Source organism: Hydractinia symbiolongicarpus, chromosome 5 (assembly GCF_029227915.1).
Source record: "Hydractinia symbiolongicarpus strain clone_291-10 chromosome 5, HSymV2.1, whole genome shotgun sequence".
NCBI classification, from domain to species: Eukaryota; Metazoa; Cnidaria; class Hydrozoa; order Anthoathecata; family Hydractiniidae; genus Hydractinia; species Hydractinia symbiolongicarpus.
This window is the reverse complement of record NC_079879.1, coordinates 17,444,841-17,464,797: the sequence shown is the minus strand read 5'-3', so window position 1 is coordinate 17,464,797 and position 19,957 is coordinate 17,444,841. Positions and strand designations below refer to the sequence as shown.

At 35.0% G+C, this 19,957-nt stretch overlaps 2 protein-coding genes and 1 non-coding gene across 4 annotated transcripts in view; 2 read left to right on the top strand and 1 right to left on the bottom strand.

Annotated features, from left to right (window-relative positions):
• LOC130645036 (protein pitchfork-like) overlaps positions 1 to 3,707 on the bottom strand; it is a 54,534-nt gene extending 50,827 nt beyond the window's left edge. The window contains exon 1 of one of the 2 annotated variants that reach the window (XM_057450881.1): positions 3,475 to 3,707. In XM_057450881.1, coding sequence (XP_057306864.1) covers positions 3,475 to 3,529 — 55 coding nt within the window. In that variant the 5' untranslated portion in view covers positions 3,530 to 3,707. The remainder of the gene's footprint in view (positions 1 to 3,474) is intronic. The other variant, XM_057450882.1, reaches the window with a different exon arrangement.
• An 855-nt stretch (positions 3,708 to 4,562) lies between these two features.
• On the top strand, positions 4,563 to 4,681 carry LOC130646346 (5S ribosomal RNA). The gene has a single exon (XR_008982783.1). It is a non-coding gene; the product is annotated as a 5S ribosomal RNA (ribosomal RNA).
• A 2,960-nt stretch (positions 4,682 to 7,641) lies between these two features.
• On the top strand, positions 7,642 to 12,988 carry LOC130645034 (uncharacterized). The gene is made up of 2 exons (XM_057450879.1): positions 7,642 to 9,073; positions 11,626 to 12,988. Exons 1-2 carry the CDS (start codon positions 7,806 to 7,808, stop codon positions 12,653 to 12,655), a joined length of 2,298 nt encoding a protein of 765 aa, XP_057306862.1. The 5' UTR covers positions 7,642 to 7,805; the 3' UTR covers positions 12,656 to 12,988.
• The last annotated feature ends 6,969 nt before the right edge of the window (positions 12,989 to 19,957 follow it).

The following is a 19,957-nucleotide window of genomic DNA, read 5'->3' as shown; positions in this document are numbered from 1 at the left end:
GAAAATTAAGGAAGAAGATTATTTTTTGATCTTTTATGAAAACTCTGACGATTTGCTCAATGCCTTTCAGGAGAGATGGCTTGTTCAATGGGACCAGACACAAATAACAGAAATGTAGTGCAACAACATAGAAATCAGGTTGCTGCGATGCGGCATGTCTTATCTGAAGAAATAGAAATGTTCCCAAGCCATCCACTTACAAACATCCATTTATTTCGCGATTTTTACCACTATACATCGCTTAAAATGATTGGTAAAATATCTGGCGTGCAAGTTAGTACTCTGCGATCCAGATTTAGTTCGTTAGGTTTCCTTATCCAGTTTTTACGTAAAAGCCTTGTGTATGCTGGCATGAATCGTCAACAAATGCATCTGCTGGAGGGGAGCATAAAGGATTTTAACAAAGATCTCAATCCTCACATCAAGCAAAGACGTGTTCATATCCGGAAAAACAAAGTTAAGCAGCTTACTCCAAAACAATTCATTGGTTATGGAAGAAGTGATGCAATACAAAGTCTTCTCCCTTTCTATTCTAAATTTAAAGAAAATCCAAAAACATATGGCAATAGGATTACCAGAAAACTTTGTATCCAATTTCAAGATTATCTGATGATGAGTCTTGCAATTGGCAATGGTCTTCGCGCTTCAGATCTAATTCAGCTCAGACTTAAAGATTTTAAGGAGCTGAAAGTTGTGAGTGGTTATGAAGGTTATCGAGTTATATCTAACACCAACTATAAGACTAGCACCATCCACGGCAAAAAATCCTTAGTTGTTCCCGACCTTCTTTTTGAGCATTATGGGTTTATGTTACTGACCTTCGTGAAAAGATATCCACCGTACGTTCAACATGTGTTTCTTTCCGGTTCCGGTACTGCTGCTAAGATGATCCAAACTAACGTATCTGCATCGCTTACTGCTAGTTTTCGAATGGCTTAAGTTTTAGGTAAAGGTGAAAATCAATGAGTGTCGTGCACAAGAATTCGGTGTGGCATAGCAACATTTGCGTGCAATGATGGTGGCTATGAAAGTTCTTACTTTGCTCAGCATTTTATAAAGAATCGAGGAGAGACCACAAATCTTTATTATAATTTGTTATCTGACCGTCATCATGCCCTTAATATAGCGATGAAGTTGTATAAATCATTTTCAACAAACAACAAAGTGATAACAGTTGAGGATGATGGAGTTGAAAATATCGCAAGTACGCTTCAAGATGAACACAAAATACCGGATAAGGATGTTGTTTTTGGCTGGTTAACGAAAAACAACCCTGATTTGTCTAAGAAGGAAATTGAAGATTTTAGCGCCATTTTAAATGAACTTAAGACGCAAGAAAACAGTGAAGAAGTAACTACAACTCGAAGGTTTTATGGAAGTGAGTTTTCGGTAGGTGGAAAAGTGCATAGATATTCTTTTTGGTTACATAAAAGTTAAATAATAGCTATATTATCGTTTGAATTTTTATAATACCGTACTTGTATAACAGCGTATATTAACAGCTCATCAAGAAGAAAAAAAATGGATGCTCATTAATAACGCGGTAAAGAGAACGTGGTTGGCATTATGTTTCTCTGACGACTAGCAGATATAATAAAGTCTGGCAATATAATTGCTCAAGATTTTTTTTTTGCTTTTGTTGTTTTGTTTCTTGCCAATGAAAATATGTATAATACTATAAGACTGATGATGAGGATTGTGATATTACCGAAGATATCAGAAGTACTGAAAAACGTTCGTCTACGGAGGTTGGTTTACACTTTTCTTTTCCGTTTCTGTTTTTTTTTGGTAGTGCTTAACAATTCAGAGTTAACACGTTTTTCGTAACTACCTAACTTTTGTAAACAAATACACTGGTATACTAAGCCAATATCACATGCACACATTGTTTTTTGATTTGTTTAGAATTTGTTCTGTGCAGATGATACTAATTCTGATCCGCTGGAAAAAATAAAATTGTGTACTTTTTAATAAGTTCTTTCATTTCTTCTGTAATTTAGCCTGATGATTCGTATGATGATGATTTGATGGCGCCGTAGATTAGTGGTTTTGATGGCGCCGTAGATTAGTGGTTATAGCTCTCGTACTATGTTCGGGAGACCGGGGTTCGATTCCTCTTGACGGCGATTCAACATGGGCGAGTGAATGTTACCATAGTCCCGGGTTAACCCAAGCCATGTGAGGGAAATTGGGAAGATGGCACACTGTGTGGGCCGTTGGATGTTGCCGGGAGTTGTCTAGTAGAGCGCGGGCCCTAATTGGGTCTGCGTAGCTCAAAAGGAGCATTAAATACTCTAGGACTCTCCATCTAAGCCATGGCCCCTCCTGGAAATAATAGACAGGGTATACCCCTCGATATTTGTGAGGCTAGCCATGTAAAATATGCACATCTATCTATCTATCTATCTATGATGACAACGATATAGTTGTAAACGACAATAAATTTCAGGAAGGCAACGTCATTATGGGTAAAAAATATGGTCAAAGATTTTATTTGTTTCTCACAGCATGCTGTAAAAAAATAGTTTTGGGCTCAGAACAAGTACTTGAAAAAACTGTAAAAAGAAAATTGCGACAATTTCGTGGCATGAATTATTTTAAAGAATCAAACGAGCTGGGTGTAAATAAAGCAAAGTTCCTTGTCCTTCATTTTCAGAATAAATTTAGGAAAACTTGGAAGACCAAAAAGGGCGATTGGAGCAAGTGGTTTGCTGCAGCTGATTTACTTGTTGCTAGTGACACTAGCCTACATACAGTGCCGCCCGAATGTAACTTTACATGTACGCGATAGTTATCACCTTCGCATGAGGTTTCGGTAGTGTCAGAAGTTTCGTTGTTATTGTTAGCGTATTGTTAAATACATGAGCTATTTTTGCATGTTGAAAACAATAGAATTTATGTCTTGTTTGCGAAATTTAATTAGCTCATGTAAACTGCGTGTGCCCATTGTTGTATTTAATTGCTGTAGTTGTCAAGAGATCAACGAGAGAAAAATTTAAGAACGTAGAACGGCGATAGAAATATTTATTAGATCGCAATTTAAAAGTTTAAGAACAAAAAGCGCCGATAGAAAAGCTTTTTTAGATCGCATTTTAAAAGTCTATGAACAAAAAGCGGTGATAGAAATGCTTTTTTAGATCGCGTTTTAAAAGTTTAAGAACAAAAAGTGGCGATAGAAAAGCTTTTTAGATGGCATTTTAAAAGTTTAGGAACGAAAATAAATGTTACTATGTTTGATTGAGCTGAGGCCAGTCTAAGGTTTATCATTTTTTGTTTCTTTTTTGTTCTAGTGGCGCCCAGTGGAAACAATCCACTAACTATAGGTTTTTGTGATTTTCTGGGCTAGCCACTTTAAATATTTATTGTTATTATTATTATTACTATTATTATTATTAGCTAGCTCTAGTATACACCATATATACTAGAAGGTATAAATGTTTCACTACCTAGAAGTGGTTTATCAAGTTTACCTACCTTTCTTGTTGCTTAATAAGAAGACTTTCATGTGTTCAGTAATGTCTAATGACATGTTTGCTTCGTCTGTCAACAACAGTCCCAGAAAAGGTGCCTTCTAAATGATCAAGCCCTCGCGCAACTGGCTACACCCTGTTTGCAAAATATATACGTTGCTAACGATTCACTTTTTGGAGTTTCATACCGCGCAGGTTTGGGCACTAGCGAAGCGTTTGTAGGGACAAATTTTTATATCCCCCGCAGACATGCAGGACCCAAAGAATTATTCACTTTTTCCTTTGTACTTTGTAAAACTGGTGCGATTTATTGATTTTAGAATTATTTAAAGGTAGCTAGGGGTCACACTGGGTCACTCATTTATATCGTAGCCCTATTCATACGGTAAACAGATTACCAAAATTACTATAGCTATCACAAAATGTGAAAGTGGACCTTGTCTAAGTTTATTCTTGTATTTTACCAAAATTAAGAATACAGTAATACAGTACAGCATGTTATTATATATATCCCTTCCTAGCTAGTTATAATATTTATATACAATAATTTCTAACGAAAAGTCAAAGCCAGTCATTAAAGTTCATTATATCATTGAAGTGTGTATTTTATTTTCAATCGATTTCATCTGTGCTCTTTTTTATATAACTAGTTAGCTATACTTTGCAAATAAATCCTTTATTAAATGCTCTTTCACGTTAATCCATGTCAAACTTGCAGATGCATATATAGCTAGCTAAGGCTATAGCTTACTGTAAAAAAACTTCCTTATTAAGTCTTTCTATAGCTAGCTGTAATTTTTATTTCTTCTTGCCAAAGTGCACTGATAATGATATAATAGTGTTTCTTTTTAACCATTACTTTATTCCTCACAACACAAAATGTATGGTATATGTAGCTTGCCAGAGGAAGCTAACCCCTAAAACCAGCATTAACAATTTGTCTTCTCTTGCCTCTCTATAAAAGTCAGTAACTTAAGTTTTCTTCGATTCCAACATCTTACCCATGTCAATATACCACAAAGAGGGTTAGCAACAAACAAAGCGTCAGTTAAAGTAAAAAACTAGTTGAAGAAACATCAGGCAGGATTTTGCATCTACGACCATACCACGATGAACACACCTGTTCTCGTCCGATCACGGAAGTTAAGCATCGTCGGGCCGGGATAGTACTTGGATGGGGCACCGCCTGGAAACTCCCGGTGTCGTAGGCTATTGACTTTTGTGGCGCCGTAGATTAGTGGTTATAGCTCTCGTACTCTGTGCGAGAGACCGGGGTTCGATTCCTCTTGACGGCGATTCAACATGGGCGAGTGAATGTTACCATAGCCCCGGGTTAACCCAAGCCATGTGAGGGAAATTGGGAAGATGGCACACTGTGTGGGCCGTTGGATGTTGCCAGGAGTTGTCTAGTAGAGCGCGGGCTCTAATTGGGTCTGCGTAGCTCAAAATGAGCATTAAATACTCTAGGACTCTCCATCTACGCCATGGCCCCTCCTGGAAATAATAGACAGGGTATATCCCTCGATATTTGTGAGGCTAGCCATGTAAAATATGCACATCTATCTATCTAAACCAGGCGTTTTTGTTCGATATAACGAGGAATTTGTTAAAAGACACTCTACATACAAACACCAATCTTTTTATTCTTACTAAAAATATTTGCTTACATTAATTTTACTGTTACGAATTGCTGACTTAGTTACATGTTTAAACGTATTATATATTCCTAACATTTTCATATCCTCGGTCAAAAATGAATTCCACAGCTGGGGTTCTCTATGTCGAATTGAAAAAGTACTAGACTTTAAAATAGTTTTTGGAATAGTGAAGTTACTCCTGGTGTACATTACCCTCGTCCCCAGGGTTTTTCTACTTTTTGATATGAAAGACCTCTCATATAAAAAAGACAAAAGAAACCCTGGGGACGAGGGTGGGTCTGCTGGGGATCCGAAAAAAGCCGTACTTACGATGCCATGTTGCGCAGAGACAGACAAAATGCGGCTATTATTAAAGAGACATAGAGTATTATGATATAGATACGAGAAATTGGACGAATATCAAGTAGGTTACTCTGACAAATCGGAAGACTACTTAAAAATGGACCATTTCAATGGAACAGACATCATCTTAGAAGATGAATAAAAGGCGAAAAAGGCTCTGGTTGTGTCCAAATTATGTTTCTGATTAAAGGTTACCTCCCGCGAAAAATCAAGTTGAGCTTATATGAAAGATCTTTGAAAGTTCTCTAGAAATCTTTTTGAATTTCCGCGCCCGAAGGCGTAGGAAATTCTTTAAAACCGTCTTTTTTTTCTTTTGGAGCATTTTTTGAGAAAAAATCGACCCTGGGATTACACGTTCCTCCGTCACAGATGTAAACTTCGTACCCAAGCTCCCTAACTACTGGGAACTCATCTAAATGACGTTTCAGGACAAAATTAGTATTTGTTTTCGAAAAAATTTGGCAAAGTTAACAAAAAAAGTATGCTGAAGATAATGGTGACATCGAAATTTTGATTTTTGTCACCTAAATGCCATTTTAGGCCAAAATTGATCCAAAAATTAAAACCACTTCATTTTCGGCTAAATCTGGCACAGTTAACAAATAAAGTATGCTGAAAATGGTGATGGTACAAAAGTTTGATTTTTTGTCACCTAAATGTCATTTTAGGCCAAAATTTAACCAAAAATTAAAACTGCTTTATTTTCGACAAAAATTGGCACAGTTAATAAAAAAAGTATGCTGAAAATGATGGTCACAGCAAAATTTTGATTTTTTGTCAACTAAATGCCGTTTAAGACCATAAACGTTTCAATCGCAAGACTTTCAACCATGAATGATAGGCTGTATTTTTTGTTAGCAATTTATTTTAAAATGTGAGTTTATTATGACACGTTTCGTTTTGTTTGCGTTTGTTGTAAGATATAATGTCACTTGTGTGCTCTATCTTCAGAGGATCATGCACCAAACCTCCTCGAAAAACCTTAGCACAATAACACAATGAATTAGCAGGTTTTTATCAAATATTTTGGTAGCGAGCGGAAATTCTTAGAGCCCCCAGGGCTTCTTGTTATTTTTTTGAAAAGTCTTTATTTATCCCGTTCTCGAGATATTTTTGTCTTCAAGTGTCGCTAATTATGCGAAATTATGACGTCATGAGTATGCATTAAGCATAATTATGGCAACTAACGACCTATCCACAGGGCATCTTGTATCTTTTCTGACCCCAGAAAAACTGTGTATTGGAGGGTCACGTGACGAGACCTCCTTCAGGGCCAGGTTCGTATCGCCGTCCCGGGGTCAGAAAAGATACAAGATGCCCTGGGAACGAGGTTGGGTAACTAAATATTAAAATTTATGTAAAATGCTCAAAACGCGTCAAAGTGAACGGCCAGAAAACATACCTTATCAGGGAAAAAAGTCGGGGGAAAATTTCGTCGGGTTAAAATTTCGTCGGGGGAAAATTAAGTCACTTTTGATAAATAAGGTACTTTTCCCCGACTAATTTTTCAAATAAGTCACTTTTCCCCGACTATTTTTTGATATTCCTGTAGATAACCTCACAAGGAATTTGAATCAATTTTTTTTATTTGCTTATGTATGTTTTTCATACTAAAATAACTAAGAGAATAAGTAAAATGTTGTTTCTTTTTGTTTCCATTATGTTTTTTATGTCCCCGATCCTTTTTGTAATCTTTTTGTAAATTTTTCCCTGTTAATAGCTAATGTACACTTTTGCTATAACATGACTTCAACACCATCTATTTCTTCGATATTAACCCATATTTTAAAATTGTAAAAAATAAGCACATCCCGGAAACGTAGACGTTCTGTTAGAAAAGCAAAAATGTGATGATTTTTGCTTGGATCATTTTTGAACGGGATTATTAGCAATCTTTTAGAATAATAAATACCGTATATTTAAACTTCAAAATAGTATGCCATTTTACCATTTTAAATTTTGGAAACACATTCTGAATAATTCCATCAGGCATTTGGTTGAACATCGATACTCTCCCCTTCAGCACAGAAGATGTTCGGCATGATTGCTCACATGAAGCGATAAACGCGAGATTTTACGGACCATACTTCAGAATGGCGAAGCTATGTTTTGATTCGTTAAATTTTTCATGACTACCAGTCATAAATACTTTATGCATAGCTAACTTATGTTGAATTTACTTATTTATCTCCTTGTAATTTTTGACGAAAGAAGATTCAAGCCAAAACATACGAACGGAGGAACGGGAAAAAAGTTTCGAAAAAAGTTAAATTAGCATCACATTTCATTTGTTTTTCGTATCGTATGTGAGTGAATTTTTAATGAGATCGACAGTATGAGCAGCATACCGACCGGAAATACGCAAGTCAAGGCTTCAGCTTTAACAAAACTTGATACCACAAGTGCAAATATTGATCGAGTGAAGAACTTACTTTATCCTGAGAAGTCTATTGCATATTCGTATACAAACCCGATTACAATCAATACTGCCAAGCAAAGTATTTCATCCAATAAAATCAGCGTTGATGGAAAAGTTGTTGACATCAATATTTTAACCAAACTGCAGCAACAAAATGGCGGAAACATTGTTTCCTTCACTGCTTCAAAAGAGTTTTTATCAAATATAGCTTCAGCTAAGTTCAATGTCAGTAAGTCAGTTGCCACTTCAAAAAAACAAGAGATGTCATTGTTTAAAATGGCCAAGCAACCCCAACCTGTCCAAACATCAACAAAAAAATCGCAAGAGAAAATGCTACTCCCAAAGATGCCAGCAAATGGCTATACTCCCAAGTCCAGCATTGAAGTAAAAAAGTTTGCGCCGGAAATAAAGGGATTATTAACAGGACTGTCAACAGCTTTTAAGACTGCAACGCCAACATCTAGCCTATCAGGTGCATCATTTCAATTATTAAAAACAACTAGTGTCGTTCCAGCTTCATTTCAACAAACAAAGGCAGGAAGTGTTCTGTTTGCACTAAAAGCATCAGAAAAAGCCTTAACAGCAAAGCCAGTTACTATAGTGTCTGCAAGCACATTGAATCCATTGCCTGCCATTTCAACTTTCAAAGCTAACATGACAACGAGGACAGTTATTAAGCCTGTTAACCAGCATACAATAATAACCAAGCCTGTCATACAACCAACTAGATCGAATAAAGTTCCACCAAGTACAGCAACAACAAGTAGTAGTTATTATGAAAAGGCTTCATCAATATCAGCTAGTATGGAGACAGGACGGATGAATTTATTCCGAAAAAATTTAAACATCAAAACAGAGATTAATCTAAAGGGCACTAGCAACTTGGCCAGTGTTAGGATTAATACAAAAGGACCAACGGCGGATGTGCGCAAGACCTTAAATGCTATCATCAGTGAGACTAACAGAACAGAATGTACCACAAAAAAAGTAGCAGAAAAAACACCTTTTCAAATGCATAACATTCTAAATCTGGATTCAAAAACAAGAAATGCAACAAGCTTAAAAGGAGGTGTTACAATTTTGGCCACAGAAACTGCGAAATCATTTATGTACCAAACAGACTCGACAAAACTAAATAAAACGGACCATCGCCACGAGAAAGAAAACAAGGGAATGATTTCTGGGTATGTTATACTCTTTATTTTCTGTTTTTATTTTTCTTTAATTTCGTTTTGATTTAAATTTAAAAACCCAGCTGCATTAATCATTAAATTGTTTGATCGTAAAGCTTTTGTTATTCTTTTCTGGATAAATATTTTAAGTAGCCTATTTTTGACATGGCGTTACTGTTGTGTCCACTTTCAGGATCAAACAAAAGATCATTTCGATTTCAAAATGCAAATGGATGGAGGCAAATTAATAACGTAAAAGTGGCTTAAGGAAGCATCGGAGGAAAAAATGCTAATCGCCCATATTTTAAAACACATATTATATGAAAATATAGACATTAACTAGGTAACTGTTCAATGCTAAGAAAAAAACTCAGAAAAAAACTTGTGTTAAGAAGAGAAACTGGTACCAGTGGTGATGTTGTGTAACTTCTGTATTAGATTGAACTAAAAGAAGGACCAGATTTGGTTTATGCTGATTATGTTTACTGACCTTTACGTGAAGTATAGCGCATGTTCAGTTTATTTTTTAAGCTGTGGGCCACTTGAAAACGGCGACTTTGAGCATGATTTTAAAGTACTTGTTTATAATTTGAACAGGAAGCTTATAACCGAAATAAATGCCGCATTAACTACGCGAAACTTAATGTCGCGTAGCCTCCTTAAAGTAAACCATACATAAAGGCTCAGATAAATTGACATTTTTGCAATCAGTCCTATTCAGATTTTATTGAAAGTGTATACACGAAAAACGAACAAAATGTTAAACTTTCCATTTTCAGTGATCATTGATAATACTTAATAACAATTATTATTCACAATAACTGTAAAAAATGATAGTGTATCTGAGCCGTCACCGTAAACAACTATCAAAAAGAATATTGGTTTTCTCTTTCCCAACTTTACATTTTGGTATATCAATTGAAAATAATAAAAAAAACAAGACGTACGTGTACGTAAACTATCTGGCATGTTGTAATGATATTACTGTCATTTAAAAATTATCACAGAATCTTTTTTACTTTAAAATTAATTTTACTGGGTGTGTTGCCCGTGTACCATTCCCCAGCGTTTTCATTTAGAACAATTTTAAAAAACGACACGTGGCACTGGGAAGAAGTCAGTGATCCCAACCCTTCCAACAGTTTGGTAAACACCAGCAAATTTCTTAACGATATAGCCGTAAAGGATGACATATTGGTGATCAGACATAAATAAACGTACTAAGGTCAAAAGTGTAATAACAAAACAACTTGGTAAATACAACAATGTTCATTCCATAAGTTCTGATATGTTTTTTATATTCTGTATAAAACAAATAGCCGCAAACAAAGTTGGATTAATTTTTGGATACAATAAGGGAGACTAGTCTTGTAAAGCATCTCACACTGCTCTAACTGTAATAATTAAACTTTAAAAAGGAGTCAATCTTTCTACTTTTATCAAGATAAAAAATACAGGTTACATACCAAATGAAATAATCAATAACAAATCAACAAATAGAGATTTATAGTCACATACCTGTTCTTTCACACACCTGTTATTCCACCAACAAGTTCTATCTGTTTTGCATCTTTGGTAATGCCGTCAAACTGAAGGTCCTGGGTTGCTTTTAACATCGCCTGAAAGTTCTAAAAGGAGCTTCATGACTGCGGCATTCAAACTTAAAGTTACAATTATAAGCATCATTGCCAGTCCTGCTATATGCAAAGAATAACATGAACCATATTTACAATGTGTGCAACTAAAACCTTTTTTCATGTTGCATGTGCAATAGGAATATATGACAGCTTGATAAGTTTCTAATACGATCATATTTCTAGTGAAGTAGTTATAAGTCACAGCAGGCATATCTAGTGACATCTGGAAGCTACCGAATAGCATATCAGATGAGGCAAAAAATTATATATAGAATAAAACAATAACATAATAAAAATATAAAGAATGAAATAAAAAGCTGCGCATTTAATAATATTCTTGTCTTCTATAGTACGGAAACCACACTTGCCTCAGCAAAACGTCAAACACGACGTGTCTTTTCCAATTTTAAACCGATGGGTATTCCGACTGAAATGATGACTGATAATAACAGATTGTTTAATTTTTTTCCTTATAATAAACATAGGCTAGCATAACTTTTAAAGTAATATTGTCGGTCAATACTTTAATTTCTGACATATTTATATCCTTAAAATGATTTATTTCACTACATTAAATAATAATTCGTTCAGATTAGACATTTCAGATTAACACCGCTTTTTTAACTTTTCTTCTTAAATTCTACCGCTTAATGCATAGCGTAATGGCCTAACCGGTGATCGCGTCGTACTGAGAAGCAAGAAGTGCTTTTACGCAAGGGTTTGAATCCCCCGCGAGGCAGATTTTCCAAAATAAAAATCCCGTTGATGATTAATTATTTGGGATATAGCCAGCTAGCCAGATAGCCAGTTACGAGTTGTAAATCATTACTATTCTCGCAGGCGAGATAGTAATAAAACATACACAATTGAGTAAAAGAGCATTAATCTAACTTTTGGTGCAAATATAGTCATAATTTATATTTTTAGATTTTCAGAATTGTACGAAAGAGCCGTTCAGAATGTCTTGAACATAAAATCTTTTACCGAAGATTTATCATCAGCGGAAGGACGAGCTAACGGCGTAAAAGATTTCGAAAAGGAATTTCAAACATACCTAGATAAACCCATGGATATTGACAAGAAAATAAAGCACCATCTGTTAGACTTTAGTGAGATTAACTCCATCCCGTCCGCTGGGGCACCGGCTGCTAAAAAACAAAAACTAGATGAGAAAAGCAGCGACTTATTATTAAAAAAATCGGATAAAAAAAATTCACCAAAAATCTTAACCAGTGACATTTTTGATTTTAGGACAGATATAAATGAAGAAAAGACTAGTTCAAGATATACATATAAAAGTCCTGATGCGGAAAATATGATTTTTTTTTCTCAATTTCTTTCCGAGCAACCATCGCCTTCGAGAAACCAAACTTCTCGATCCTCTTATTCATACGCAGACTTCCCCTGGCTGTACCCGCAATATATATACGAGCGCTACTACCAACACCATCCTACATATTATCCTTATTGCGGAGATTACCAACAAGAAGCAATTGTTGGAAAATATGAAAACCCATATACACATGGCGGAAATGATAAATTCATTAGAAACAAAGAACATTACAGAATGAAATTGAACACGGTCAAAAAATCGAACGCAGACAGTGAGGAATTGAATGTCTTTTCTACGGTAGGCGATGACGAATTGAAAAAGATCTATAAAAATAAAAAAACAGCGGACAAGATTAAGCCACCCACAGTAAGATCGAATTCAGCGCAAGAAAAGAAATCCAAATTAAAAGAAAGTTTAAAATATAGACCATATACCCTGAGACAACGGGCACTGATCTTAAAAAAGGAGAGTAAATTAGGCAGACTGAAGCCACCAGAACAACCAAAGTTTATTTTGAAAGAGCTGAAGGGGAAATCTGTGACTAAGAAAGAGCTCTTTCTTGGTTGGCTAGGCTTGCGAAGAATTTTAAAACGACTTGACAAGAAGGAAAAAGATGTCAAGTAAAAAGAAAATTGTTATTATGAAGTTGTTAAATAACATGGCTAATTCTTCAACATGATAAAAGAAAATATGTGGTTCGCTCAACTTTCACAGAACTATCGGGGTAACATACTTGTCAGTACATCCTCTTCGATCCGCTTCTAGCTTTTTTGCATATAAAATACCTCCTCTTAATAGTACGTTCTAGTTCTCTATGTTTGTCATCATCCCATCGTATCAATAAGTTGCTTAAATTAGATAAAATTTATAATCCAGTTTTTTGTTATGTTTTATCTAGTCTCTCGCTTATTTATTTTGTATATAGTAAATTTAATTCTTCAAAATTAGTTTTAAAAATTGTTACCGTATTTTCTCTAATAAACACTGCAGGGTGTATTAAAAATTCCAGTTGGATGCGGCGTTCATTAACAGGTGATGTTGAGCCCACTAAAAGGCCCACAAAGTGCCTCATAAGTTACATGGTCCAAATTTTATGCTATGAAGAAGTTTAAAAATGTAAGAACTTACCAAAATTTCCGGTCTTAAAGCATGGTCAGACCCCCAACAAGTTTTTGACTCTAAATCTCATAGAAACTGTGTAAATGTTACCTCCCAGGTACAAGGCACAAAAACTACCCAAGATAAATTATCAAAAAATCAGATTTCAAATACAAAATAACTTACTAAAATACCTGGGTCAAAGGACACCCAAAAGAATCAAAAAAAGCCTAAAAAAACCCTCATAAAGTACATGCATCAAACTTTGTAGGTAAGCGTGAACGAAGAACTTACCAAAAATTGTGGTCCTAAGTCTTGGTTAAACACAGAGATCCCCCAGAGATGAGGAAATATTATCAATCATGCACGATTCATAAAAAAAATTCCAAGTTTACTAGGAGAAGATGCTACAGAACAGGTTTCGTGTTTTTTTTTAGAACATTTTGTACAGAACATGTTCTGAAGAGGGACGAAAAAAGTTTTAAATCTATGGTCAACTCATTCTGGGGTAAAAAACGAGTAGGTTCACCCCTGGGTGAAAGTAAAATTTTTCATAAAATCACTTAAGTGGAACACGCGAGCAGCACAACAACTTCTTCAACAAATAGTAAAATATATAAGCACATGAGCGATAAACATTCCTTCAGCATAGTTTTGCGTATTTACTCCTAATATGTACGGTTTTCGCCCCGCAGCAATGCGGTTACATGCAAAAATCATGAATTTCCGCCCCGAGGTGAAATCTCGCCCCTATGCTAAAGACAAGGGTTTCACCTCGGCAAACGCCTGTAACTACTAAGTACAACTTGACCAAGCATGGGGTTGGTTTTACCCTGGGTTAAATTTCACCCTGGGGCAAAATTGTGCACGTAACCAGGTCCTAAGTAGAATAGCATGTGAGAAAGTTTAAGAAGAAAGGTAATTTGAAGATATAGGTTAAACAGAATGTGGCGTATATAAAAAAAATAGAAGAAAAAAAAGATAATATAGAAATTAATTTACAGCAACCACCTAAACAGATTAATGGTAATAATATATACAACCTCTATTTTTTGACTACACAGTTTACTTATATGAACACTCTACTTGAAGAAAGAAGAAACAAGAGTTCTTAACTTTTCGAAGTGTAATGAAAGTCCAATTGATAAACAGTTGAAACAGTCTTATTTCAGAAATGTTGTTCGTTTTTTTTGTTTTTTGTGAAAAAGATGATAATACTGAATACAGAGGTAATTATTTCATTTTTTTAAGAGTCTGCAATTAAATTTTCAACAACAGCAAATTCTGAATGTAATAATAATCAGAACGTGGAGTCAGGTACCAATTTTGTGCTATTTCTGAAATTGTTTGTAATTATATTTTATCACATACTATTGTTTCAAATCATTATTGTAATTTTTACTTTCCAGTAACTAGAGTTACATTTGGTGGGGGCTTTTTGTTTTAGCAGTTGCAGTTTGCATGTTGGTTATAGATCCAGTGATAGCAAAATATCCCTTTTTAAAAAACAGAGTTAATGAAATGTCGAAAGGGTTTTGAACAGTAGAAAGAAACAAAATCTGAAATACATCTACTTGTCTCTTTCAGAAAAAGCAGATGGTGTAGCTACATGGTTTTCATATGCAATGTTACAAAGTATTTATTGCTCTTTCTAAAACACAAAGAAAGAGAATGGCAGATTGTGTTGTAAAAGAGAAAAGAAGACAAGTGTGGTGAGACAAAGTTAGTTGCTGCTTTGACAGAAAATTTTGAGAACAACGTGAGGAAGTATGCTAGATGGAGAGAAAACAGCAATTTGGAGGCAAGAATATCAAATATAAACTTTGCAACTAAGGAAGTCAAATATCACAACCACTGCAGAATGCAATATCAAGAATTGCTGACAACACTCCTTTAGCATTGTAAGAAAAACTCATAGATAGAAGCTTGGCGTCACCAATATCATCGTGGCATGAAGCAAGAAATATACATGCTAGAGTATTTAAACCATTGACATATTACATTCATGACAATGTCATTGTGAATAATGAAGTGTTTTTTTTAAACACATAAATAGCTATTACCAGGCTTTGCTTCATGAAATTGGCAAAGAAGAAGGTTGCGATTTAGAATCATCAACACAAAAGATTGAGGGTATACTGTTAAATCATTTTGAAGAAAAATCAAAATAGCAAAAGCCTTCAAAGGAGAGTGAAATATAAGTAACAGTGTTTCAATTGGTATTGAAGAAGTAGTAAAGGAACAGCAATCTCCAAAAACAAGCGCTGACACTAAACTTAAGTCATTAGCTATTGAATTACGTGACGCTGTGTTTAATGCTGAAAAAAGAAAATTACCAGCAAATTTGTAAGTACAAAACTTTGAGAAAGAAGAGATTGATGTTCCAGAAGTTATTTCAAAATTTCTATCCTAACTTATTGGAGGACCAGATATCCGACGATCAAATTCACCTTTAAATTTACGAAGAATTAGGTCTATCAACCGAAATATGGTCTTTGTTGTTACTTCTGGAGGGCAAAAACCTCCAAAACATGTTACACTAGGCCTTGCTATAAAAATTATTTCAGGGAGCTGAAAAATAATTAAAATATTAAATCGTCTAGGGCATTGTGCGAGTTATCATACAATCGAAGAACTGGAGACCGAGCTCACGTTTGAAGTAAACAAAGATGAAAATACTATGCCTTATGGAATGAAAGACGTTTTTAAGAAAGAAACCAAAGATGAATAAAGCTACATTTCTTCATAGAGACGATTTCTTCCAAAAAAACGACAAAAGAAGATTGTGTATACCTAATTCGTACAAACAAATTTTGGTTTAAAGATGTCCCTTGGATGGTTGATCTACATGTGAATGACATGTACAACATATTAATGTGGGTTGGTTGGAAAGATTTATTACATCTTTGCATTGATGAAATTGTTTAAAAGATATGGTATATTCGTCAACTTTACCAATCTCCCACATCAAGTTCAGTGGTTCTTGAAACAATAAAGAAAGCGCAAAGTGTAGCTGCAGAAGGAAATAAAACAGCTTTGCTGTAACTTACGATCTTGCAATCACAAAAGTTGCAATGCAGATTCAAGTGAAAAAATCACCTAGATTCAGTAATCTGTTTATTGCCACGGGAGCTTTTTATATTAAAATAGCATTTTTCCATGCAATTGGTAAACTTATAGACGAATCTGGAGGTCCGTATGCCTTAACGGAGAGCAACATTTTAGCTAAAAGTTCTGATAAAGGTTTTATAACTGGGAAAAATTACAAGAGATGTTAACGCCGTCATCAACTTCTCAGTGTAGCCTTTGAGATACTACATTTTAAGTCGTATATAGCACAACTGTCAAATGTTAAAGAGGTTACCCGTAATATTCAATCAGAATCGGATGTTATGAAGCAAAATAAATTGAACATTAAATATACACCTTGCACAGAGTTTGGTGGCGTCTTGAAAGGGTATAAACAATACCTTGAAAAGACCAAGGAATGTGCTCATGGGAAAACACCACTATATCGGATCATTTATGTCAACACGTTTCATATTTATTATGTGCTTATTAGAAGTATTCGAATCGGTGATTTTATACTGGAGATATTTTCTTTGTTTTTAACCATATAAAATATGCACAATGGCTCGTAAGGTATCACGATAACTTACTGAGGGTAAAAGAGACACATCTAACTGTCTACGAAGAGTTCAGGAAAGGTTGGTTTTCCTTGCACAGAACTGAGAAATCATTCTCTGCACAACCTATTGATTTAACTCTGGAACAAACCATTACTGCTGATGCAAACAGATCATTAAAAAGGTTGAGAGGAAAATCAGGAACAGGACTGATAAGAGCAGTGACAGGGAAGATGCGGAAAATGAACCTGTAGCTACAGTGTGTATGACATATATACCAGGGACAATTAACATACTTCGTCGGGTATTGAAAGATCATAAAATAAATCCAGTGTTTCAATCTAAAAACACGCCACGTAGTATACTGTCGCATCCGAAAGACAAAATAGTCTAGAGAATCAATATAATATTGTCTACGAAATCCCGTGTAAGGATTGTGATGCTGTTTATGTCGGTGAAACAAAAACGAATGTTTAAACAACGTGTGCAAGAGCCCAAAAGAGCCGTACGCAACGCAGATACAGACAAAAATGAGATTGCGGACCATAGCTGGAAGAATGATCATGCTATTGACTGGGACAATAAAAAGATCATAGACCGAGAGTACGGTAGGGTAATGGTTTCTTTCACTTTTCTTGGACAGCAAGAAAAGAGAAAGAAACAGAAATAGTATGGACAGAAATACTCATATTAATAGTATTTCCTGTCAACTTCCAGAAATATGGTTACCCGCACTTCGGAAGGCGAACATTTAGGAAAAAGTGCAAAAAATGGTTCGGGACAAACGTAACATAAAGCGAAGTTTAAGAAAAAGGAAAGATTTTAGTCAATCTATTGCTTCCATCTGGGTCCGTGAAAAAGTTAATTACTTTAATTGCTGTGATCTGATTAGTTAATTTCGATCCTCTAATTATCTATATTATAAAGATGATTACGATCATTGCCCGTCGATGACAGCTGTAGCTGTCGAAACGTAGCCTAGAATAAACTCGCTTGTTCATGACATGATAATATTTATTTAATTCAGAGAAATATTGATACTTACAATATTATTTAAATGCACCCCGTCCGAAAACATTAAAATCCATTTTGCAAGGAATAATATCAATCTCCAGAATCAATTATGTTCCCGAGCTTTATTTGGTAATGAGTATAACAGCTAACACAGAAATACATCACCTGATGTTTGCAGTCAAGATTACATGTTCACTTCAAATTGTTAAAACAATTCTTTGTATTTAAATTTATAATTTTATAGGTTTCAGCGAACACATAGATGAACAAACCTATTCTAATATTGAAGAGTTCGTTTACAAATTGTATGGAAAAAACCCATTGATTTCTGTTGGTGAATTGAGATTGGAGTTATTTCTTCAGAAATATAAGCTACAAAACAGCGGTGAAGCTATATCTTTTGTCAAGAAAATGGATTGTAGCTTTCTTCCACCTTACTTTCAAATTTTAAAACAGAAGATCGATAGAACAAACCTTATATCTGGGGAATAGTTATCATCAGTTTCATCTGATCCACCCGAGCTGTCAACAATAAATTGTGGATAGATGCCGGAGGAACAACATTACAAGATAAATTGGTTCGTGGGAGATATGTCACCAAAGTCCCTTGATATATGTGTTGAACGTGATAATGCAGAGCTCACTGAGGAAGGTATAAAAATTACAAGGATAATTGTATTTAATTTACAGTAACTGGTCAATTATTAAAGTGGGTTTTATTTTTGTCCCTTTTAGAAGAATTTGATCCCGATGATTTCAGTGAGGAAGAATTAGGAACACAATATTTGGTAAGTTATTCTTCGTTCAAGTTCCTTTGTATAAGTGGTACTTACCTAAAAATTTTTGTGCATGTACTTTATGGGGCATTTTATATTTTATAGGCCTTTTTGGATTTTTTGTGGGGGTTCTTATCTGTACTTTGACCCAAGTATTTTAGTAAGTTTTTTTGTATTTTAAATCTGAATTTTGATAATTTATTTTGGGTAGTTTTTGTGCCTTTAGTTTCTACGGGATTTAGAGGAAAAAACGTGGTGGGGGAAAGGCCATGCTTTAACCCTATTCGGTCCAGGGGGGGGGGCGAATGCCGCCGCCCCTAACGTTTTTTTTTAATAACTCCTCAATGTATGGGTACGATACTTACTGAAATTCAATATTTATCTATTAGACACCTGCATGCCAAATTTTTAGGTCTCATACCGTTCAGAGGCTTTGATATTGGCTATTACTCGAAACTACCCCTAAAAATCTCTATGAAACCCTTATAATGGAGAAAATAAAATAACTCTTGTAAGGATTATCGTTAAAACTTGAAACTTACAACACAACTTTGTTTCATTAAGAAGAATCATTTTGTTTGTTTTGGACACGTGAATAATCCGATTTCCCAATTTTTTCGGATTTTATCTGAAAATCGGAACTAGAAATTAAAAAAAGGTTGCGAAGCATTGCGCAAGTTGTAAGCAAAATTGAAACTAGCCAATAGTTGACCCTAGTGTTTTTTGTTTCTCTTTGGTATAATACGGTGAGGTGCTTACATCTTACTGCAGCTGATATCTGGGAATACACCAAAACTGAATATCATAGGCGTAGAAAACCCTGGGGACGAGGTTGTAAAATAAACTTGCCGCGGAACAACAACTCGTTGCGCAAAGTAGTGATTTTGTGGCAAAAATACAATATATATATGCGGAATATTTCTTTTCAGAAGGTACGAGAAATTTAGATCGCGCCGAACTAAACAGAAACGATTACTGAGAAATTTCGTAAAACCTCTTTCCACAGAATTATAAAATTAAATATTAATAATAATCACAATATTGTCAGTGTTGGCCGACGTAAATCCAACATTGATAAAGTTTTTAGCGCCAAAAATCTATGCAAAGTTATACTTTTATAAAGTTTAACCCTTATTCTGAAAGAAATGCAATACATCGAGTTGTACAATCCGTAATGTGCGAAAATGTCACGAATTACGGGGATGTGCGTCGTAAGGTACACTCTTTCGACCGGAAAATAACACTCGGAGTGCACATAATAATAGAGACTTTCGCGTTAACGACTTCGGGGATGAGAATATTTTCTAGTGGGTTTTTTATCACGTAAAAATAACGGCACTAGTTATGAAAACAGAATCTGCTGCAATGAATTTCGAAAACTCACGGGAAACAATAAACAAAAATAAACAATC